Raw genomic sequence first — 24168 nt, forward strand, 5'->3', positions numbered from 1 at the left:
GAGGGGCGGGCGGGGCGGGAGACGGCGGCGGGGCAAAGAGAAGAGCGCGCTGCAGACGCCGCGGAGATGCTTTTATTAATCTGGCGGTGCATCAACTCACAACTCCAGGAGGGGGGGGGGGAGGGCAGCCCCGTCCCACCCGTCAACCCTGGGCCGCGCCCCGACGAGTCTGCGCCACCCTCAAAGCCCCTTCCTCGGCCTGCAGCCTTCCCCGGGGCAGAGCCCGAGCCCTAAACTCCGGGGAGCATCCCCTCCCCCTCCCCGCACGACTTCCTGGGGCTCAGGGCGCGACGACTGGCTGCGACGGTGCCCCCTGGGCCAGGCAGAATCTGGGGACGGGACCCCAGGCGGGCATCAGTCGGCAGGTTCCGGGATCTCCTCCTCCTGCAACAGAGAAGGAAAGAAAGCGTGAGCTGGAAGGAGGGCCAGGCGATCCTGGTCCGACATCCTCTGCCCCCAAGATGCACACCTGGACTGGGGTGGCTTGGTTTTCGCCCTTCGCACTAGAGCTCATGCAGCAGATCAGAGGTGGCGAAACGCGGCACATGCAGAATAATGCACTTTCAGTCCACTTTCACAATTGTTTGCAAGTGGATTTTGCTATTCTGCACAGTAAAATCGAGTTGCAAAGTGCACTGAACGTGGATTGAAAGTGCATTGTTCTGCATGTGTATAAGGGGCCCATGACACACGTGTCAAAGGCGGAAGGCCGCAACTTTTGGGGTGACACAACAGCGTTCACCAACACCCGACCACAGCTCTTTCTTTATTCAGCATATAGCCCCACACATGATTGGGCTGTACTTTTTCCAAATAAATTAATGCGCAAAGAATTGTGTTCTCTTTTGGGGCAGGGGCTGGGGTTGACATGCCAACAGAGTCAGGTTAGTTGGATCGGGTGGGTTTTCTGGGCTGTGTGGCCGTGGTCTGGTGGATCTTGTTCCTAATGTTTTGCCTGCATCTGTGGCTGGCATCTTCAGAGGTGTATCACAGAGGGAAGTCTGTTATACACAGTGTAATAGTGTAACAGACTTCCCTCTGCGATACACCTCTGAAGATGCCAGCCACAGATGCAGGCGAAATGTTAAGAACAAGATCCACCAGACCACGGCCACACAGCCTGGAAAACCCACCAGAACCAGCTGAATCCGGCCATGGAAGCCTTTGAGAGTCAGGTTTGGTGTTTTCCACATTTTTGACACTGAGCCTGAAAGGTTTGCCATCATTGGTCAACCTATCTGGAAGTTCTTTCGCTGAAGCCCCGCTGAAATGAATGGCTAAGGGTGTGAGAACGATACCCTCTGAGCAGGAGAGCTTTTCCAATGGCTTATTATTATAATTACTATTATTATTAATTCATTTTACTATCCCACCCCTCCCCATTGCCCCACAGGCTTAAGTCCAGACAAACAGTCACATCCTAAGAGAATGCCCTGTTCGATCTTATCAGGGAGAAGTTTGCGGATTATGAACTGTACCAAAAAACCTGATCAAGTGGATAATTAGACTAGATGTGAGACTGTAAAACCTATCTTTGTCCTATTTTTTAGGTCCATGATCTGGCAATGCTGCCCCTGTAATGTTTTTAGTTATTGCATTTTATTTTATTGAATCTGAGTTACAAAATATGGTGGTTTTTAGGAATTGGTTTTAAGATTTATTGTATACATCTGCATGTGAAGGGGAGTTTGGATTTATACCCTACCATTCTCTTTGTAAGACTCAAGGTGGCTCACAAACGCCTTTCCCTTCCTCTCCCCGCAACAGACGCCTTGGGAGACAGGTGGGGCTGAGAGAGTTCAGAGAGAATTGTGACTGCCCCAAGTCACCCGGCAGGTATCAGGTGTAGGACTGGGGAAAACAAATTCAATTCACCAGATAAGAGTCGGCCACTCATATGAAGGAGTGGGGAATCAAACCTGATCCCAGTCCACCTAACCACTATAACATGCTGAGAAATGCAAGGCATACGGTAAATAAATAACACACACACCCCGCTCCTGCCAGGTTGAGTGTCCTTGTTTGGAGGGGGGGTGCAGCCCACTAGGGCATCACCGGCTATGCCTGCCTGCAGCCTCTCCTTCAGGAGGCACGTCAACACTGCCTCTCTCACCAATCTTTTCTCAACTGCAGTTCTCACTCTGCATTGGCACCCTGCCCAGTATCCTGTATCGGAGCAGGACCAGATAAGCTATCAGTATTTAAAAGAGAGCGATTGCCTCCCTTCACTGCTTGATTTCCAGTCCGACAGCCAACAATTTAGACACACAGAAACGGTAATGCTTGAGGCGACCATCCAGACCTGGACAATGTGGCATGCAGCAGACATACAGCTTCCTCTGTTTCCGTCTCCCTCCCTTGGCTCAGTATCCTTTATGAAATACTGAGGGGATCTGGCCTGATTAGGCATCTTGGATCAAACCCAGCCAGGCTTCAAGCTTCTGCTTCTGGCAGTGGCCAGGGAAAGGGCACAGAGCTAAAGGCCGTGCCTCATTTGATTCTCCATGATTTGGTATTCAGAGGTGAACTGCCTCTGCACATGGAGGTTCAGTTTAGCTCTCATGACAAATAGCTGTTAACAAACCCATGTGACACTTCTTTCTAAATCTACTCTTCTTTTACAAAAAACGCCCTCTAATCTGGCACTATAGTTTGTCACTGCGAATTCTGTAGAATTTTGTATTGTGTGATAAAGAACTTATTTTGTCTGTCCTAGATTCTTTTGGAACTCCTCTTCACTGGGTTACCCCCCAAGTTCTGGAATTGTGAGAGGTGGAAAAATATCCCCTACCCTCCTTGCTCATAATAATTCCTCGCTCTTGATATGTTTATTTGCTTCATTAAAAAAAAACTGCTCTAAATCTTGTTGCCTTTTCTCTTTGAAAACCCGCTCGTTTTAGGCTACCCTTTTCTACCATTTAAATATTTTCTTTTTAACAACAACAGGACCCTTTTTTCAAAATGTGCCAGCGCCATGCATTTATATAACGGCATTAGGTTTTATTTTCAATCCCGTTCTGAATAATCCCCAGCAGCGATTTTGCCTTTTTCACCCTGGGCTACAAGAGCCATACTGTCCCAGTGGAGACTTCCACCCTTATTTGTGGGGGTGGGGAATCTTCCAACTGAGCATTCATCTTCATCATTCAAAGTTTGCAAGCCACCCTCCGCTCTGGCCTCTTTGGAGATCCAAGAGTGGTCTTGAGATTTTCTAGGGAAATCCTTCCCAATAGCTGGCAGTGCAGCTTTTCCAACTACGCAGGATCAGTTAAGCCCTCCTGTTTCTGCTGCCGCTTGACTTTAAACTGTATCTTATTTTCTCCCGGCCTGTCCCCACCTTTATCCCCCACTCCCCCGCAACATCTTCCATTTCTTTTACAGGTTGCTGTCACATATTCTGTATGAGGATCAAAGTGACCTAACTGCTGATTTCTCCTGCTGTTCGGGCGAAACGAGAGGACATGTTTGACATTTAACAGTCATACAAGCCATGAGGAAACTAGTGTTCCCAAGTGCACCATGGCTCAACTTGGCTAGGGGAAAGGGCTTCACCATTCCCCTCAGGACCATTTCCCCAAATTGAAAAGGCCTTGGGAGGCAATTTGCCTGATTATGGGACTGCTCTGTGATGGTAGGAAAAGTTAGTTATGGTACATATGGGTATAAGATTTTTATTTAATTTATCTCCTGCCTTCCTCCTCTCCTTTGTTTTACCCTCACAACAACCTTGGTAGGTTAGACTTAGAGTATATCATAGAATCATAGAGCTGGCACAGACCACAGGGTCATCAAGTCCAATCCCCTGCCATGCATATGACTGGTCCAAAGTCACCCAGCCAGCTTCCATGGCAGAGTGGGGATTTGAGCCTAGGTTTTCTTGATCCTAGTCTGACTCTTTAACTACTATACCATGCCAGGTTGGCGGAGCCATGACCCAACTTGCATCAAACATATTGTCTAGTTGGGCCCTTTGCTACAGATCCAAACCATCCGTTGCCCTCTTGGGATCATCCTGATATCTCACCAGCTCTAGTTCCAGTTCCTTCTCGCGCTCCCTCTCTCTCTCCAGCTCCAGTTCTTCTTCCCGACGCCTCTGCCGGACGTCTTCTGCATCGAGCCGTTCGTCCTCCTCGAAGAAATCCTTGTCGAGGCGCTCGAGGCGTGGGAGCAGCACCAGTGTCTCCATACGGTAGTCTCCCTCGTCCATACACGGGTTGTCCAGTAAGACCAGGGCCCTTAAGAGGGGCAGCTTTTGAAGCTTAGCCACTTCCTGGATGTTGGAAACTGCATTCCCCCTGCAGTGATGGGAAAACAACTTTTGAAAACCTGTAAAACAGTCCCCGCTTTCTCCTCTGCCAAAACCTAAAAGTCAAGAGCACAGCAGAAATGGATGTGGGAGAACATAAGTTTGCACGTGGAGAGACACTGTTCCAAGCATTTCCTCCCACGTGGTTCCCACTGCGAGTCTGCTGTGTTCTCAGATTGACCACTAGTGTCAGATTCTTTTGTTTACAACCTATAAACGTGTACCCATAAGAACGAACAGAGCCTGCCAACAGACTGGTGTTTGCAGAGCAGACAACTAGACGGGGTGGGGATCTTCAGGCCTGTGGCTTCCCCATTACACCCAAAGGGGCTTGTGATGGAGACAGTTTAAGAATATTCTTGGTCCTTTCAGGGAGCAGGGGTGGAAAGTGCCCTCAAGTCACAGCCAGCATGGTGACCCCATAGTCTTTTCAAGACAAGAAGTGTGTTGCCAACATCTACTTTGGCTTAGCATCCCTGGACTTCTTGGGTGGTATCCCCTGTAAATACTAACCAGGGCTCACCCTGCTTAGCTTCCAAGATCTGATATTAGACCAGATTGGGCCGTCCATGTCGGGGCTCTTTTGGGGAACTGTGGCCAAAATCCTTTGCTTACTGGGCAGAATCTCTCCAGAAGTTACTAGGCAGAATCTTGCAGGCTATAACTGGGCTCAAAGTCACATTCCTACCCTGCAATTGCAGCAGTGTTCAGACACTGAATATCCACTGTGTTCAACTGCAAGTACAAAGGGAAGGAGGAGTCATATGAACCCACAGGCAGCTGCCTTTACTGAATCACATCACTGGTCCCCTGGCAGTGGCTCTCAGACCTTTCACATCACTACTGCCTGATCCCTTCCACTAGAGATGCCAGAAGATTGAACCTGGGGCCAGTCGCATGCCCAGAAGATGCTCTACCTCTGAACTACAGCCCCTTCCAACCCCCCTCCCAGGTATTTAGTAGGTAAAGGTAAAATAGTCCCCTGTGCAAGCATCAGTTCATTGCTGACTCCTGGGGTGATATCACAACACATTTATTAGGTAGACTGTTTATTGGGTGGTTTGCAATTGCCATCTCCAGTTGTCTACACTTTACCCCCAGCAAGCTGAATGCTTATTTTACCATCCTGGAAGGACAGAAGGCTGAATCAACCTTGTGCCAGCTACCTGAAACCAAACCATTGGGATCCAACTCAGGCTGTGAGCAGAACTTGGACTGCAGTATTTCAGCATATCACTCTATACCATGAGGCTCTTAAATAAACATTAAAACATTAAAAACAAACCTTAAAAACAAAAACTTGCAAAGGAGCCAGGTCTACCCTCCTGCCCTCTTTAGGTGTCTAAACAAGCTTAGAAGTGAAAACTCACACAGAAATAAAAGTTGTTGGTCATGAAGAGGCCACTGGACTTTTGCCTTATTTTGCTATAATAAACTTAACTTGGCTACCTTTTTGCAATCTATGGCACAGTGTAACAGACTTCCCTCTGTGATACACCTCTGAAGATGCCAGCCTCAGATGCAGGTGAAATGTTAGGAGCAAGATCCACCAGACCACGGCCACACAGCCTGGAAAACCCACCACAACCAATCCATTTTGCATGTTTGTCCATCCCTATCTATGACTGCGGCACTAGAGCAGGGGTAGGGAACCTAAGGCTCTCCAGATGTTCAGGAACTACAATTCCCATCAGCCCCTGTCAGCATGGCCAATTGGCCATGCTGGAAGGGGCTGATGGGAATTGTAGTTCCTGAACATCTGGAGAGCCGCAGGTTCCCTACCCCTGCACTAGAGCCTGCCAACAAAGACAGGTGTGGGTATTTAGGCCTGTGGCTTCCCCATTACTCTCAAAGGGGTTTGTGATAGAGACTCTGAACCAAGGCTAACCCACCGTAGGTTGACATACTGAAGAGATGTCAAGCTTTCCGAGAAGCCGTCCAGATGTTCAAGCAGATTGTCTCGGAGGTGCAGGGTTGTGAGTTGAGTCATATTCTCCATGCCTTCTATCTGGGTAATGGAGTTCTGAGCCTGGGATGGGGAGAGGGGGTAGGGTAAGAGATTGAGGATAGAATTAGATCAGGGGTGGATCCAGGCAGCACATATTCACACGTTCAATTTTGGTGAGGGAACTAGAAGAATCTGCAGCTCCCCCACAGAGTTACAGTTCGCTGGGTTCTAAAGGAGAGCCACCTATCCAAATATTCCTCTCATTCCTATCTAGATACATTATTTTACTCTCCTAGGGGCTCCCAGGTCCAGGGCTGCAACATCCAGCATTGTCACTTTTGTGCCTAGAAAGAACCAAGATTGTCAGATGAACGATAGAGGTTCATGCTGGTTAGCAAAAAATGAAGGCAAGAGAATTGAAGAAAAACATATCCTCTTCCCTTTGGCTTGTCCTGTTCCACCTCTGGAAGATCTGCCAAAGGTCAGGGCTTGATGTCAACCAAAGTTTGCTTATTTCTCATCTAATGTTCTTTTTAAAAGGTTAGAGGTGGCTTACTGGGGCTATTATTTTATCCTCACCACGACCCTGTAGGGTAGGATGAGGTTGTCGATAGAATGACTGGCTGAAAGGCATATTCATGTGAAAGAGAAGTTGAATTCAGGTCTCCCTGATCCAGGTCCATTGCTACTGACTAGCTTACAGTAGCTAGGCAGTTACCAGTGCACAAGGCAACCATCAGGACTGAAGCCTAGATGGATTTGGGAAACTATGCACTGAGATTAGGTTTAGGGTTCTTGGATTCAGTGGGCTGAGTTGCTCCTTGAGGCCCAACGACCAATGGCGTCGCTTACCAGGTACAGAGTTTTCAGCTTTGGCAACTGGAGTCCTGCTGTAGACTTGAGGCTGTTACTCCGCAACTCAAGTGTGTGCAGATTTGAAAGCTTGACTGGATCCAGTCCTGATATTACCTCAATCTCGTTCCCTGGATGCCAGAGGGATAGAAAGTGATGGTGAGATTTATTCCCTCCAGAGCTTTTTTTTGCCAGTGGTGCATCTTTATTATTTTCTTTAATTATTCAGCAAACTTAACTGCCAGGATCGCTTTGGGAAGGAGAAGACTGGTATGGAGAATAAGGAAACTCCATCCCTTTCTTCTCCTGTGCTTTCCTTGCTTTCCATAAAAACTTCCTTAAACTGCTTCTACAGGATCTTGTTTCCCCAGTGATTCTATGATCTATTGGCTGTCCCACAACTTACGGTGGCCCAACTGACCAGAGCCCTCGGCCTTTTCTGCTGTGGCCCCATCACTGTGGAGATGGTTTCCAGTGAGAAAACAGCAGGGGTGAAGGGTTTCCCTCCTCTCAAGTCACTCTCTTCCTTGATCCTGCAATCCTGTAAGCTTCATTTGCAATAACATGCTCTCCTAAGAGCAAAGGGTGTCCATATCTCTGGAGACTGTTTCAGGTGGGTAGCCATGTTGGTTTGCAGTAGGAGTAAGAAATCTTGAGTCCAATAGCACCTTAAAGACCAGATCTTTAAGGTGGTACTGAACTAAAATGTTGGACATTTCTAAAGACATTCTGGGTAGGTTAAAAGACATATCCTGCCTGGAAAGCCTTTAACTTGCATGTTATGGTTTGCTAGGATGCTTTTTTCTATGGTTTTGGTGGGGCTGTGGAAAATTGGCTCTATCCCTTATTTGGTTTTTGTCTATTTTGATATGGATGCCATTTTCCATTGTGTTGGGGGAAAAAACACCTTGGGATCATGTATGTTTGAAAAGTCAGATATGTTTACAGGTATTTCTGTGGCCGTTTATGGCAGGGGACATCTTTATTTTGTTGTATGACACCTGGCCTGAGTTTTTGTGGTGGGTATTTAACCTGGGCGTGGCCAGAGTTAGGAGCCTTTGGCATAGGCTGAACGGCAGGAGGCAAAGGACTCTTAGGTAGGAGGCAAACGATTCTAAGGCTGTGGCCCTGAGCCAGACTGACTAAGAGCAGCTTAGGAGATGGAGTTGTGTAAAAAACAAATTGTTGGCTAAATTATACTGTGGGAAGGGAAGGCAGCGTGGCACAGCCCGGAAACAAAGCAGGGTTGGTACTTGGATGGGAGACTGGCAAAGAAGGCTCTGCAGAGAACGGCAATGGCAAACCACCTCTGCTTCTCTCTTGCCTTGAAAGGCCATTGCTGATGTCAAGATAAGTTGGTTGCAACTTGATGGTGTGCATGTGTATAAATTATCTACACCACTTATATGTATGTAGATTACTTTCTTTGAAACCTGTTTTGAGTTTCTAGCGAGGAAAAAGAGGAACTGAAAGATCAAAAATAAGCAAATAAAGGTAGTCTTGAAATCTACCAAATCTACCAATGCATTACTACTACTACTACTACTACTACTACTACTACTACTACTACTACTACTGGATCATGGAAGAGAAGGAAGTCTTTTAAAAATAAACAAGGAAGAAACTATAGTGAGTTGTTGACCCAGAGGACCTTTTCCTCTCGGTTTAGTGTGCCATGTTCACCCACAAACCTTTCAGACTGAGGCTGGCCAGGCGCGGGTGATTAATGCCACAGGTGTCTTTGATGTGGTTGTTGGCAAAACTGGCAATCTGGAGGTACGGCAGTTCATCTAGGGCAGCACTGGTCAGCCGATTGTTGTCCACTTTCAGCCAAAGTAAGTGTGTGAGGCATGACAAGGGGGACAGGTCTTGAAGCAGGTTGTCCGACAGGTCTACATAGCGCAAGTGGATGAAGCTCTGGATGAGGGTGATATCTGTCAGCTCCCTGCCACAAAATGAGGGTGGAAAACGAGATTATTCACCAAAACGTCAGCACTAACTTTCTGCCACTTCTGACCAACCCAATCCCATTTCCCCAGGAGCGTTGGCAAAGGAACAGGATTTAAGAGCTGCCAACTCTGGACTAGAAAGTTCCTGGAGATTTGGGGGTGGTGCCTGGGAAGGATAGGGTTTGGGGAGGGATCAAAGCAATGACCTACTCTTTGAAGCAGCCTTTTTCTCCCGGGGAACTGATCTCTGCAGCCTTGAGACCAGTTGTAATTCTGGGAGATACTGGCAACTCTGTTAATAGTGTATTACTTGTACACTCAGTAAGAGCCGCGTGGCGTAGTGGTTAAGTGCTTGCACTGCCACTCACACGGTCTGGAGTTTGAGCCCCCCATGGGTCAGATATCCTGGCAGCTGGCTCATGGTCAACTCAGCCATCCATCCATTCCTTGGTCGGTAAATGAGTACCTAGCACATAGCTAGGGGGTAAAGAATAGCCGGGGAAAGCAATGGCAAACTACCCCGCAAAAACGGCTTGCCTATAAAATCACTGCTTGCAGTGGTACCCCAGGGTCGGATTAGACTGAAGGGGAAACTTTACCTTACTTGTACACTCACTTCTCTCTGGCCTCAAACTTCACAAAGGCATGAGCCAAGCCGTTGCCCGTTTTACTCAAAAGCGAGAGGCCTTCCTTGAAGTGATCCTCAGTGAGAGGGTTAGAGACGGGGTGCTGGGGAAAACAGGAGAGTTGAAAAAAAGCAAGATACTGCTAAGTTTATCTGATGGCAACCCTATGTATTTCTTTCCCCCTTTCCCCCTTTTTTCCTCCACTCCTGACCTGTTTGTTGTGTGAAACAGCTGAAAAACAGCTGTTCATAAAAGTAGCCCAAGAGAGGGGCAACTCATGGCAGGACTGGAAAGGTGGGAGAGCAAAGTTACCACTAGCTTGTCTCCCTAGATCCGTGATGGCGAACCTTTGGCACGCGTGCCACATCTGGCTTGTGGAGGCCTCTCACCGGGCACGCAAGTGACCGAATCTCCCCCTCCCCTGAGCAGGTTGCCGCCGCCATTCCCCCTCTGTCCAAGGAAGAAGGCAGCCACTTTCTGCCTGGGGCAGAGGGGGAATGGCGGTGGCGACCTGCTCGGGGCCGCCTGCTCTTGTGGCATGGGAGCCGGCAGTGCCGAGCAGCCAACCCCCTCTGCCCGAGGGAGAAATGGCAGTAGCAGCCTACTCGGGGCTGCTTGCTCTTGCAGCGTGGGAGCCAGCGGCGCCGAGCAGCCAACCCCCTCTGCCCGAGGGAGGAGGTAGCTGCCTTCTCCCTCAGGCAGAAGTGGAATGGCATTGGCAACCTGCTCGGTGGCCTCCAACACTCCAGCCTGGGCATTTTTTTAAGCTGAGAAAGGGACCCTTTCTCAGTATAAAAAAAACCCCAAACAAATGCAGGGGCTGGAGGTCCCCTCTCTCTCTGAGAGGAAGGGCTGGAGCCCACTTCTCTCTGAGAGGCTACCTCTCAGAGAGAGAGTGGCACTCCAGTCTCCATTGATCCATCCACCCCCCACCCCCATGGATCACAGGGTCCATGGGCAGTGACGGCTTTCCCATCCATACACACCCCATCCCCATCAAGCTTTCTCTGCCCATGGATCACAGGGTCCATGGCCTGCATCTGTGTGTGGCATCTTCAGAGGTGTATCACAGAGGGAAGTCACAGAGTGTATCACAGTGTGTAACATACTTCCCTCTGTGATAGACCTCTGAAGATGCCAGCCACACATGTAGGTGAAACGTTAGGAGTAAGATCCACCAGACCACGGCCACACAGCCCGGAAAACCCACCAGAACCTGTAAAACCTCAGTATTCAGGTTAAATTGCCGTATTGGCACTTTGCGATAAATAAGTGGGTTTTGAGTTGCAGTTTGGGCACTCGGTCTTGAAAAGGTTCGCCATCACTGCCCTAGATAGACTGAAATCAGTAAACCATTGGATGCAAAATTGTTCTTGTGATAGATTGTCTCCCAAACAGGGCAAATGCAAAGGGCAGATGTCAAGTTGTTTGTAGGTTGGTAGATTCTCAATATAATCCAGAGTCCATTATTGCATGTGTGTCTGAGTACCATCAAGTCACAGCTGACTTATGGTGACCCTGTATGTTTTTCAAGAAATAAATGTCTGGTTTGCCATTGCCTGCCTCTGTGTGGGCTGAGACAGTTCTGAGAGAACAGTGACTGGCCCAAGGTCATCCAACAAATTTTGTGTGGAGGAGTGGAGAATCAAAACCAGTTCTCCAGAGGAGAGTCTGCCACTGTTAACCACTACACCATGCTATCAGACAAGATTTGAATCTGCTTCAACATACCTGCCATTTCTGAAAGAAGTTATCCTCCACTTGGTTTCCTTTTTTCACCTGAGTATTATTTCCTTGGACTCAAAAGCTCAGTTCAGATATAATACAAAACTCTGCTGTTGTTTTTAAGTGTGGTTAGTGTGTTAACTCAGGAACCCATTTATAGGCACACAAAAGTTTAAAGCAGCCTCTCTCCTATTCTGTCCTTTCTAAGGAAAAAGTTTCATCAGAGAAAACCATTCACAACTCGTTACTTGATCACCCTGCTCACAATTTCATTCTTTCCTTCATTTATTGTCCACGTTTCTCACTGGGGCGTATTACAGAATTACAAAGCAATTCACTAAAGACCAGACGAACACATTCAATCCACAATGCAATAAAACTAGATGACACAGTTAGGGAATGATGAAATAAAAACAATACAGTGTAATAAGCCCAGAAACAATGCAGCAAAATAAAAACAATACAGTGTAATGAGCTTATAAACAATGGAATATCAGAGGAAAAAATAAAAAGATTTTTTAAAAACCTGCCTGAAAATGTCCACAGAAATAGAGAAGACTCTCAGAGTTAAGCACTTTCAAATCCCATTAATTTCATTATGAAAGGACATGTGCTTAAATTTATCTCGCAGACCTTAAAACCTTTGCGCTTTAGGAACAACATAATAGATCGTATTAACACTTCACCTCTTCTTCTTCTTCCTCGACTGCTTCCTTCTCATCCTCATCTTCTCCCAATTTCTCATCATCTTCCTTCTGTTCTTCATCATCATAGTCCTCTTCAAGATCCTCTTCAGACATTTTCAGTAGCTAGGACTTTTAGGATATAGAGATCAAAAGAAGTATTGGAAGCAGGCCAGCCAGAGACCATGAATACAGAGTGCGTACTCAGAGAGAAATACTCTTCATCTCTCAAAAATGGTCATTTTCTTACTATGTCCTGGGCTTTTTTCTAATAGACACTCTGTGGCTCAATGTAACCACATTTTATACATCCAGAAGGCCCTGGTTTGAGCTAGGCTTTGCCCTCTATCCCAACTGTGATCAATAAAAGGCCTCGGAGACATCCTGCAAAGATCAGCCAGGGTTTTGAAATTGATGGGTCTAGATTCCTAAATTATTATCCCTTTCTGAGGTGGCCACCATGTATAAGGGAAGAAGGCAAAGCTGTTATACATTCAATAGATGTGGGAATAAAGGGGGAGATTGGCAGGCACAGTCTGAAGCTGAGAAGAAACTGTATCTGCCAAAATTTCACCTCCCTTTGTCTCTAGTGATCCTGAACCCCTTTCCCCTCAAATCCCTGTAACAATACTTCAGTAAGAGCTACCTCTCCTTCACCAAAATATGTCCCACTGATCCCTGGTGGGGGGAAAGCAAGAGAGGGTTTGTTATCTTTGTTGCTATGGACGCTGGGGGCAGGCAGGAAGCAGGAAATGTTGCTAAGAAACTTGCCTCCTTGGCAACCATGCAATGATTGATGGATTTGCCAAACTGCGTGGGAGAGTCTGACACACCACTGAAGCTGATTGGCTGAGAGAAGAATGTGTGATTTGCATAAAGGAGTCCCTTGTAAGGGGAGGGAGGGACCGGATGCAGCTGGCTGAGAGAGAGAGCATGACTTGTCATTATGCTGATTCAAAGCAACAGCAGGGAAATAGAGGCAGGCTGCTTTGAAGGCCCTGATGGCAAAATGTACTAAGCACAGCAGGGTTCCTGTCCCTTTAGGGAACTGCAGAAGAGGGATTGGGGGCAAGGGCAGCTTATCCCCACAAGCCAAAGAACTGCAGCTTTTCAGCATCCCTGTTTGAGATGGTGCTTATTAAAGGGGCAGATCTCCAATAAATCTGGCCAGATCTGCTCTGAGAAAATATGTCCCCTTTCCAAATTAAGAGCAGTCATTTTCAGGCTTTCTGTCTTCAAGGATTAATTTCTTCACTGACTTCTGTGCCCTGTGACCGCCCCACTTTGTAGAGGGAGCTGGTCTGTGTTCTAAAACTCACATTTGGAACCTGAAACCTGTGATTGCAAAATAGTTTTAGATTCTGGAGTTAATCTAGCCCTTTTGCATTGCTTATTAGCCATATCATTTTATTTATTGCAGTGGTTTACGTTATATAATCTACCTTGAGCCTCAGCCAGAAAGACAAATTTACTATACTGGGTAGCCAGTTATAGTTTTATCTTGCATTGGGTCGACAATTGTTTTTTGATATTATTACACCTACCATCCTGCCATATGTTCACGGAGGCTGTCATTTTCTCCAGAGGAACTGATTTCAGTAGCCTGGAGAGCAGTTATAGCTCTGAGAGAATTCCAAGCCCCCTTCAAGGACACTACAGCTGACATTTGCCTCCCTCTTGGCAGGGAACAAGCACTAAAAAACAGGCAAGAGTAATACAATTTTCTAACTGCTAATCTGTCTCTTGGGTTCCAAAGCAGAAGATGGGTGGTACTTTCTTACCTGGGCTTCATACCAGTTTTCTTTTGTTCTTGAGTTACAATTAACAAAAAGTAATTGTGTTTTTTAATTGAGGTACTCCGGAAAAGTTTCTGAGGAATTTCAGGATTCTTAAAACCACTCATTTGGGTGTAAATTTAGGGGAATGTGGGACTCTCTCAGATGAAAAAGCTTAGGGGGAACTGAAGCAGACCTTGAATAGTTATTTTCCTTGGCTCTAACCATAAAAATGTGAACAAAATAAATGTGCTCTATTAGGTAAGCTGTGCAAAATCAGGGAGAAAGTTAACAGCAAATAAATTCGAACTTCTTATACCACCACAAATAAATGAGAAACTCAGCATTTTTATCTGATATGACAAAACCTTGAGAAAAGGGGATATTTCTACAGTCACAAGACCACTGACCAACTTAAGTATCTGTCTATCTTGGGTTTTTTTCCCCTAGCTACCAGGGCCTCTAAGACATTTTCTAGGTCATTGATGCTAATTTTAGAAGCTGAATTTGAAGATAGAAAGATTAGTACATGAGTGCTTTGCGGATTTACATGAATAAAATTCACACACCCTTGAACATGGAGCTTGTTCATTCTTAATTTATAGATTGCATTCGCCTGCTTTGTCTTGCAATTTTTTTCACCTCTTTTTAATTTCATTTTATAGCCTTTTTCTATGCTGAGGGCATTTCTCAACTACCTACCCAGACAGCTATCCTTCTTGAGTCAGTAGCAGCCTGATCTGGGGTATATTTACTCAGAAGAAGATACTACTACACTCAGTGGGGCTTGCGCCCAGAGGAAAACCCCCCCTCCCCCCGGCAGCATCAGGAGCAGTATTGTGATGAGAATCAATTTTAGAGAACGCTTCTGGATGCTGCTGTGGTGGACAACTTGTCAGACTAAAATAGCTGCCAATGCCTGGCCTACTCCTACCTTTGCAAGACTGACCCAACTACCACATCTTCAGATTATTTTTTGTCTATGTTCATGCGGGCGACCTTTATTTTAAAAGGTTTCCTGTCCTATGTTAAATAGGTCAGAGACTACATTATACATTATATTCACTTTCTAGCCACAGCTGGTCTTTGTCCCCAGTGGGAGTTGGCCTGCACAATACAGGACACAGCTGCCTCATCTTTAAAAAAAAATCTTTTCATGCCAGTGCCTCCTGAGTAGACATGTGTCAAACTAATGCTTGGAAGATGCTTTTTATTAGAGATTATAACTAGGGTTGTCAGAAGCCTGAACGAATAAGGTTCTGGTCTCTAGACAGGGTATGGAAATGGACAGTTGAAGTTGGGATGTCAGGCCTACCACTAAAATAGAAGACCTCCCAGCATCCTGGTGCGTGGTCCACTGGTGCCTGAGGTACTGGCAAAAGGATATGGTGGGTGAATGATGCGCACATCAGCACACTGATGTCACTTCTTGTAAAAACTGGAAGTAGTGGATGCTCTCCAATTTACAAAAAATTCCACTGTTTTGTAAATGCTAGAGTATCTAATGACCTCACCTGGTAACAAAATCCCATTAAGCTTCCGTGTAAAGGCCAGGGCATGTTCTTCCTCCAGACTCTTGGCAATCCTATTATAACTTCAGTAAATTCACAGCTGCGCCTTCCAGTTGAGGTAAGGGATGAGGGAAATATTGCCAGCTATTTAGAGGAAGCTATGGATAGATAGGGTCACCACGTGACCCATCTCAGGATTTCTTCCTGTGTGAGAACCGAAATACTGGCTGGACTCTCTGCAAAGGTTCCTTCTGCTCAGAGAAAGGCATTCTGCTCTAGCCTTGCTGAGATCAACATTGGCTCTTAAAGATGCAAACTTTGTGGACCACCTTCTCTCCTGCCCTCTTCTTCTGCCATTTTGAAGGGGTAAACTCTCACGATATTTTGAAAGTTTTCACTCAGCTGTGATTCCGAAACAATCCTTCCTGGCAGAAACAAACATATTGCTGATGGGATGGCTTGCCCATCCTCCTCTTCAATATGCCTTTTCCCACAAAAAGATGTCAGAAGATGTGTGAATTAATATGCCACATCTTCCTGGACCCTTTTTGTGGAGGAATGCTCTGACAGGGTCCTAGTGCCTGCCTTTCCCACCCATTCCGATTCTCTTTTACGATTAAAGAATCTTATTTAAGTGCCGGCTTTGTCAAAACCATAATCCTCTGCACGGTTAACATAGCACTTTGATAAAAGTGCATTCATATTGCTCTGGACGGCTATTAGCAAGACTTTCGTTTTTCTACAGTTGCACCTACCATTTTGTTTCCTGTTCAGTGCTGCTGCAGAAAACAAAATGGCGGGCGAAACTGTAGAAAAGTAAAGGTGTTGCTGATAGCCGTCTGGAGCAATATAAATGCTCTTTTATCAATGTGCTATGTTTAACAGTGCAGAAGATAATGGTTTTGACAAAGCCAGTGCTTAAATAAGCTTCTTTAATTGTAAAAGAGAATCTGAATTTCTTTTACAAGTGGGGGCATGCATGCACATTTGACTTCTGCCGAAAGAATTCATAACTGCACTGTCATCTTTCCATGGAAAAAGGTATAGTAGAGAAGAGTTTATATTTCTCCTGTTGGGCACCAGGGGTAGCTCTAAGACCAGTTATCAGTATCCTATTTTCCCACCAACCTGAAGCCAAAAATTAGGATTTCCAGAAATATTCACTCTGGCAGTAGTAGTAAAATACGCTGTGCTTGCTGGATTGGGGGAGGGGGGTTCTACTCAGAGGGACATGAGATCTGTGCAGGGCAATGTAGAAGAAACAGAGGTCAGTGTCCTGATTTCAACCAGTGTTTTATATGTATTTTAACTGTTCTGTATTTATTTTAACTCTTCTAAAAAAACTTTTAAAAAAGATGTTTTAATAATGTCTGTTTGGGAGGCCGATTGATTTTTATAGTTTTATAACACAATTTTGTCATGTCTGTAATGTAATTTTATCACGTATGTTTTAGTTGGTGGTCCTTGTAAGGGCAGAAAACTGAGTATAAGTTTTGTAAAAAAAAAATACTGCTTCTGCGGAGCCAGGATGCATCAGGGTGGGTTCCAATTCAAGATCAGGAATTCTGTGGAGATTTGGGGGCAATGCCTGAGGAGAGAGAAGAGCAGAGATGTGATCTTTGTAGTGTGCAGGTTAGTTGTAATTCTGGGAGAAATCCAAGTTCCACCTGGAGATTGAAGGTCTTCAGGTTCAAAGCCCTACAAGATCCTGAGTATTAGACATAGACCCTGACATATTCAGAGAGTGGAGTCAAGTGATACATGTCTGTGAGGCTTGTTCATTGACTTTCCAGACTCCTGAATGCTGGGTACCTACCAGGCTAAAAAGATAGCCTACATATGGGCAAAATCAGAAAAATAATGGAACAAACAACAAGGAAAGAGGATAAAGTCACATCTAATATGGTGGTGCAAATTTGTAAAGGTTATCATTTTAAGATTTTAATACATTTTATTGTTTTATTAATTGTATGATAGGTATGATATTTGTATTTTATTTTTTAGCCCAATTGTTATTATTGTTATTTGTTATTATTGGTCATTGACCGTAACTAAAACACCCACATCCATATCTTTCCCAGTGACAGCTCAAATATTCACTAACTGAATACAGTCCAGGGTAGAGAAGCTGATCTATGGAGGTCTTTGGTCTATCGAAGTCCAGAGTGTTAGAAGAAGAGGTTGGATTTGTACCCTGCCTTTCTCTCCTGCAAAGAGACTCAAATAGGCTTACGAACTCCTTTCCCTTCCTCTCCCTATAACAGGCACCTTATGAGGTAGGTGGGACTGAGAGAGTTCTGAAGAACTGTGACTAGTCTAAAGTCACCCAGGAGACTTCATGTGTGAGTGTGGGGAAACAAATCCAGTTCACCCGATAAGAGTCTGTGGTGGAGTGGGAAATCAAACCCAGATCTCCAGCTTACAGTCCACTTGCTCTTAACTACTACACAAAGCTGGCTAGTAGGAAAGGTCCCTCTTATTATCTTCTCCTATAGGCCGTTTCTGCATGGCAGCGGAAACGGCTGGGTCGGCGCTTCTCGCGCCGACCCGAAGACGCTGGGACCGTCTGCACGGACGGTCCCGGGAAGAGGCGGGCAGCCGGCGCCACGGAGCGCCGGCGCCCGCACGACCCGGCTTGTCCCTGGGCCTCCGGCTCAAGCGGCGCAGGGCAGGGGGGCGTGTCCCCAGGCCTCCGCGACGCACGCCGGAGGCCCAGGGACAAGGTGAGTGCCGGGTGGGGGAGTCGGAGTGAAGCCACTGCCGTTCGCTCGGCAGCGGCTTCACTGCGGCGTTTCTCCAAAAAGAGCGCTAGGAAACTCTCTGGGGAAACGCCGGCTCCAGGCCGGGTGGGCGGCGCGAGGGCGGCGCGGCTGCGCTGCAGCTGCGCCCCTTGTGCGAATGGCGGCCTGGAGATGGTGTTTTTACCTTCTCCAGGCCGTCATTTTCTGCCCGTGCGGAAACGGCCATAGAGATATTAGGAACTAGGTCATTCTGTATGCAAACCAGTCTCTGAAAGGCAGCAAAAGGGAGCAGAAGATAAGCTGTTTCTTGGGGGTTAACCTTAAAACAAAATCTTGAGCTATGTGTGTTTTTGAGGGGCTGTTTGTTTTTTGAGGGCTTGGGAAGGCTTTTGTTTGTTTGGGTTTTTTTTTAATCCATGTGCTTGCCTCAGGCTTCTGTAAGGTGGGATTTCTGGTGAGTTACCAGATCTATCTGCCATTCAGCTCTTTTGAGAAGTCTCTGAGAGGCAATGAAAGGGTGCAAAACCCCAGAGAAGATGAATGGTAGTGGTAGGGGATTCTCTGCGGAGGGAAACAGAAACAGTGATTTCCAGGCCTGACAAGATGTATCAAGACGTGTGCTGTCTCCTGGGGACAAAAATCCATTCTGTCACAGAGGGGCTGACAAGACTTGTCAAGTCTACTGACCATTTTCCCTTCCTTTTGATCCATGTGGGAACAGATGACACTGCAAGACATAGCTTTTGGGACACCACAAGGGATTTTGAGGCTCTGGAAAGGAGGCTGAAGGATCTGGATGTACAGGTTTCATCTCTGCTCCCTGTTGAAGGACATGGCCCAGGGAGGGAAAGAAGAATAGCGGAGGTGAACAAATGGCTTTGGAGATGGTGCCACCAGGAATGTTTTGACTTCTTGGACCATGGTCTGTGGTTTCATGAAAATGGACTGCTAGCAAGGAACGGATTGCATCTCATGGCTGTAGGTAGGAATACTTTTGTTGGGAGGCTCACAAACCTGATCAGGAGGGCTTTCCACTGAGTTGTGTGGGGGAGGGAGTTATGTGGGGGAGCGAGATAGTATTCACATGGGCAGTTTATCAAGTGCTAGAGATGATAGTCCAAAGGTCATACAGAGAATTAAGTTAACAGTTCAAAAACCCAACAGTGGAAGGGAAAAAATCTCAATAAGCAGCCAGTGGGAATGAACCATGGCTTTAGATTTCTCTACACTAATTCACAGAGTATGGCAAATAAACAAGATGAAATTGAACTTTTAACACAGCAAAGCAAATATGATATAATAAATATCCCTGAAACCTGGTGGAATGAGTCTCATTATTGGAATGTAACAATTGAGGGGTATAACCTACTTCAGAGAAATGGACCAACTGGGAAAGGAGGAGGAGTATTAAACATCAGGGATGATTATACCTGTGATTAGGTCCATGACTTAAATCCTGGAAACCAGATTGAGAGCATCTGGCTAAAAATTAAGGGGGAGAGAAACAACAGTAATCTCATTGTAGAGGTCTATTACGGACCCTCAAGCCAGACTGAAGAGTTGGATGATGCCTTCCTGGAACAGATGACCAAACTTTCAGAAAGGAGAAAAGTAGCAGTAATGAGAGATTTCAATTATCCTGATATTTGTTGGGACTCAAACTCTGCCAAGACTATAAGGATTCACAAATTCATCACTTGCCTTGCAGACAATTTCATGGTCCAGAAGGTAGAACAGGAAACGAGGCAATTGGGTATTTTAGATCTGCTCCTAACCAGCAATGGTGACCTAGTTAATGGGATGGAAGTGGTAGGATCCTTAGGTGGGAATGATCATGTTCTCCTGGAATTTGTTATACAATGGAAGGGGGATGCCAAGCATATTCAGACACACATTCTAGACTTTAAGAAAGCTGATTTTGGTAAACTTAGGAAACTATTGGGTGTGATCCTGTAGTTAAGAATATTAAAAGAGAAGGGAGTGCATGATGGATGGGAGTTTCTTAAAAGTGAAATCTTGAAGGTCAATTTCAGACAGTTCCAATGAGGAGGAAAAATGGGAAGTGTGTAAGGAAACCAGCTCAGATGTCTAAAGACCTTTTAACTGAGCTAAGATTTAAAAATCACATGAATAAGAAATGGAAAAGGGGGGAAATCACCAAAGACAAATTCAAACAAATAGCCAGAATGTGTAGGGAGAAAGTCAGAGAAGCAAAAGTGCACAATGAGCTCAACCCTGCCAGAGAGATTAAAAAACAATAAAAATCTAGTAAAATGTGGGCTAGACAATGCTACTGTTAGATGGATTTGTAATTGGTTGACTGGCTGAACCCAAAGGTTATTCACCAATGGTTCATCTTCATCCTGGAGAGAAGTGCTAGTGTGTTGCCACAGGGTTCTGTTCTGGGTCCAAGACTACTCAGTATTTATATCAATTACTTAGATGATGCAACAGAGCACATGCTAATCAAATTTGCAGACGATACCAAATTAGTAGAGGTAGCTAATATCCCAGAGGACAGGGTCAGAATTCCAAATAACCTGGACAGATTAGAGAGTTGGGCCAAAACTAACAAAATGAATTTCAGCAGAGATAAATGTCAGATACTACACTTAGGCAGAAAAAATAAAATGCACAGATATGAGTGACACCCGACTTGACAATAGTACATGCAAAAAGGGATCTGGGAGTCTTAGTAGACCACAAACTGAGCAGGAGTCAGCATTGTGATGTGGCAGCCAAGAAAGCCAATGCAGTTCTGGGTCGCATCAATGGAAGTATAGTATCTAGATTAAGCGATGTAATAGTACTACTCTATTCTGCATTGGTCAGACCTCACCTGCCAGTACTAGGTGCCACAGCTCAAGAATGATGACAAGCTGGAACAGGTCCAGAGGAGGGCAACTAAAATGGTAAAAAGTCTGGATTCCATGCCCTATGAGGAGTGGCTTAGGGAGCTAGGTATGTTTAGTCTGGAGAAGAGAAGGTTAAGGGGTGACATGACAACCATGTTGAAATATTTGAAGGGATGTAATGTTGAAGATGGAGCAAGCTTGTTTTCCGCTGCTCCAGAGACTCGAACAAGAATTAATTGATTCAAGGTGCAGGAAAAGTTCTTAGGAACATTAGGAAGAATTTCCTGATGGTAAGGGCTATTCGACAGTGAAATATACTGCCTTGGAGGGTGGTGGGGTCTTTGGAGGTTTTTAAACAGAGATTGGATGGCCATCTGTCAAAGGTGTTTTGATTGCATATTCCTGTATGGCAGGGGGGTGGTCTTGATGGCCCTTTTGGTCTCTTCCAACTCTATGATTGTATGCTCTGAACCACAGAGAATTTTCCTACTGATCACTGGTGAACTCATGGACAGGAACCAATAGCCACAAGTCCAGGCCATAATAGCCACTATTATGAAGAATATCAAAATTGTATCTTAGAGGCATAGGTTTGAATCCCCACTCTGCCAAGGAAGCATGGGCCAGTCACACACAATCTAATCTGTTTTACAGGGTCATTGTGAGGCTATAATAGAGAATGATGAAAAACCACTCTGAGAAACGTATAAAGAAAATAAATAACATATATTGTACTTTTGACTGGACAGAAGGTCCTACTGTGATTTGATGTACTTGTGAGTTTATAGTATCTCTTTTACGAAGTTCCAAATGTTTTTGATATAGATTCTATAGGTTCTGACCCACTTGCTGTTGGAATTTCCAGCCTTGTTTGCATGCAGCAGAAGCAGCAGGGAATTCTGGGAAGCTGCACGAACATTCTAAAGGTGACCGTTAAAATCCGTTGGTAGTGTTCTGTTCCCTCACACAAACTCTGAGACTGCCTGACTGACGAAGTGAAAGCTGTTCTCTGTAAACCAAAGGATATATAAAAGTACTCTGACTAAAAGATATTGTAACACAACCAAACTGTAACAGACTGTGAGTCGTCCATGTAACTATATTGGTGATACTTTGTTAATATATATACTGCATGTTTTCTCTCTCAGTTTAAGTAAAGTTCTGCTTATGTGTTTATGAACTTCTGAGGTAAAACAGCTGATCTTTTGAGAGAACTATTCTAATTTGACATGCCGCACAATCCACATTTCTGCTCGTTACTTTGCTTGACAGGATTATATATACTAAATATATCTGTTGCCCTTCTCTTGCAACAAAATTCTAATATATGACAGGGATTCCCAGCCTGATGCCCATGCCCATCATAGTGCCCACCAAGCTTTTTGACAAAGTGGGTGAGGCTTTTACTCAGCAAGAATTCTGATTGGCCATTGGATAGCCAATTGTCAGTGCAAATGTGTAGGGGTCACGACTTCACAAATGCAAACAAAATTGCTTTTGACCCCAACAGTCTAGTTAGAGCAATTTGCACCAGGAAAGGTTGGCAGTAAAAACACTGAATTTTCTTACAAAACTTAGAAATACGTTACTACTATCTACAAGAGACAGAACTTTGTGTTTTCAGGACAATATATAGTTATGTGGGACTTATTCCTAAGTCTCAACTATAGCCCTTGGGACAGTTCAAATACAGTATACAAATAGGTGGGACATGTCTGTCTTCACTGCGACATTTTATCATGCCAGTAATGTATACACTAGCATACACAACACACACACAAACTTATGGTGTGCTGCAGGTTTAGATTTGAAATGAATAATATCAAGCTAGTTGACTCCTAGGTGCCTGACCTCAATGTTTCTTCACAGGCTCAAAATATTCTGAGTGTTCCCAGAGCCCGATTTAACATTTCACAGTACTTTTGACATTGTTCTATTGCAGAGTCTCTTGCTACCACTCGAGTGTTTTGTAAGAAATGTTGTAAGAAATTCATTTGCCAGCCTTTATGAATTCCAAAGGTGTCTGCAGGCTCAACAAGATTGCAGACCCCTGATATGCTACAACTGCCTTGATAAAGATTAAAATGAGAAAAAAGCCAAAAATATCTGCTCATAGAATATCTGCATTAGCTCAACTTGAATCAGGCATTGTTTTTCCTAGGCAATCTTACCCCAGAGGATGAAAACAAGGAAAAAACTCAAGGATAACTATTCCCTTTGCTGGATCAGAGCAAAGGTTCCCCAGAACAGACATGTCTTTTATCTGTTATGCAACTATCTTAATAGCCGGGGGAGGCTGAGTCATTGGCAAATGAGGTTAAAGGTCTTCAGGTTCAAAGTGTTAATGGTGTCATCACCCCATTAAAAAGGGAAACAGTTTGAGATTTCTTCATACCCACTGCTACAATATTTCAGCCAGGAAGTATCTTGATCAGCAACTGAGCAACTATGCTGTCTTAATTTGATAAGGTGACAGACGCTCAAACTGTTTTAGCAGTTCTTTGTGTATGCAGCTGACCCTTTGGCTATTTTTCTGTAAGATTTTCACACATACCTCTTTTCTATTTTAAAATGAATATCCCACTTCTGTCATGGCTTGAAGCAGAGAAGGGGTACAGCTCCCATCCAAAGGTACTCAATGATATTCCAGCTGTTTAGGGTTGCCAACTGTGGCTTGAGAAATCCCTGCAAATGTGTAGGCAGAGGGTAGTTTGGCAGACTCTACCTTCTGTAGCTGCAGTTACTCCTTGAGAAATCTGTCATCTAGAGATTAATTCCCGTTTTGGAGGAGCACCAGGCCACGCCTGGATGTTGGCATCCAATCACTGTCATTCTCAGCCTAGCTTGCGTCATAGGGTTGTTCTTCCAAGGGTGAAATGTAAAAGGGGAGGGCTCTGGCCTACAAAAAAGCTCTTGCTGTAACAAATCTTTCACATTTAACATCCTGCAAGTTTCTTTCTGCAATACTGTAGACTGGAGCCTGGTTTCTATTTAATTTTCTTACCTTTCTTAAATAGCCCTCAAGTCCAACACCTAAATCCAAGGAGAATCAAAAGATGACACTGACTGCCCCGTAATCCCTCTTCCAGTAGATACAAGGCTTATTATTGTACATACTGCAGACCAGGGGTGTCCACCTCTGGCACTTCATATGTTCACGGACTACAATTGTAGTCCGTGAACATACGAAGTGCCAG

The 24168-nt window shown here is 45.1% G+C and overlaps 1 protein-coding gene across 1 annotated transcript; it reads right to left on the minus strand.

Moving 5' to 3' along the window:
* Nucleotides 1–56: 56 nt before the first annotated feature.
* LRRC23 (leucine rich repeat containing 23) lies at nucleotides 57–12958 on the minus strand. The gene is made up of 8 exons (XM_048502943.1): nucleotides 12736–12958; nucleotides 12093–12221; nucleotides 9672–9784; nucleotides 8798–9051; nucleotides 7107–7237; nucleotides 6199–6335; nucleotides 4025–4295; nucleotides 57–384 (listed from the first exon to the last, which is right to left on the minus strand). Exons 2-8 carry the CDS (start codon nucleotides 12204–12206, stop codon nucleotides 355–357), a joined length of 1050 nt encoding a protein of 349 aa, XP_048358900.1. The 5' UTR covers nucleotides 12207–12221; nucleotides 12736–12958; the 3' UTR covers nucleotides 57–354.
* Between the last annotated feature and the right edge of the window lie 11210 nt (nucleotides 12959–24168).

This window comes from Sphaerodactylus townsendi, linkage group LG07 (genome assembly GCF_021028975.2).
Source record: "Sphaerodactylus townsendi isolate TG3544 linkage group LG07, MPM_Stown_v2.3, whole genome shotgun sequence".
NCBI lineage: Eukaryota > Metazoa > Chordata > Lepidosauria > Squamata > Sphaerodactylidae > Sphaerodactylus > Sphaerodactylus townsendi.

Coding starts and splice junctions, on each gene's coding strand:
- LRRC23 (XM_048502943.1), bottom strand. CDS start 12,206: ATGTCTGAAGAGGATCTTGAAGAGGACTATGATGATGAAGAACAGAAG. Junction 9,052..9,671: donor AAGTTTGAGGCCAGAGAGAA/GTGAGTGTACAA, acceptor ATTTTGTGGCAG/GGAGCTGACAGATATCACCC. Junction 4,296..6,198: donor CTTCAGTATGTCAACCTACG/GTGGGTTAGCCT, acceptor CCATCACTGCAG/GGGGAATGCAGTTTCCAACA.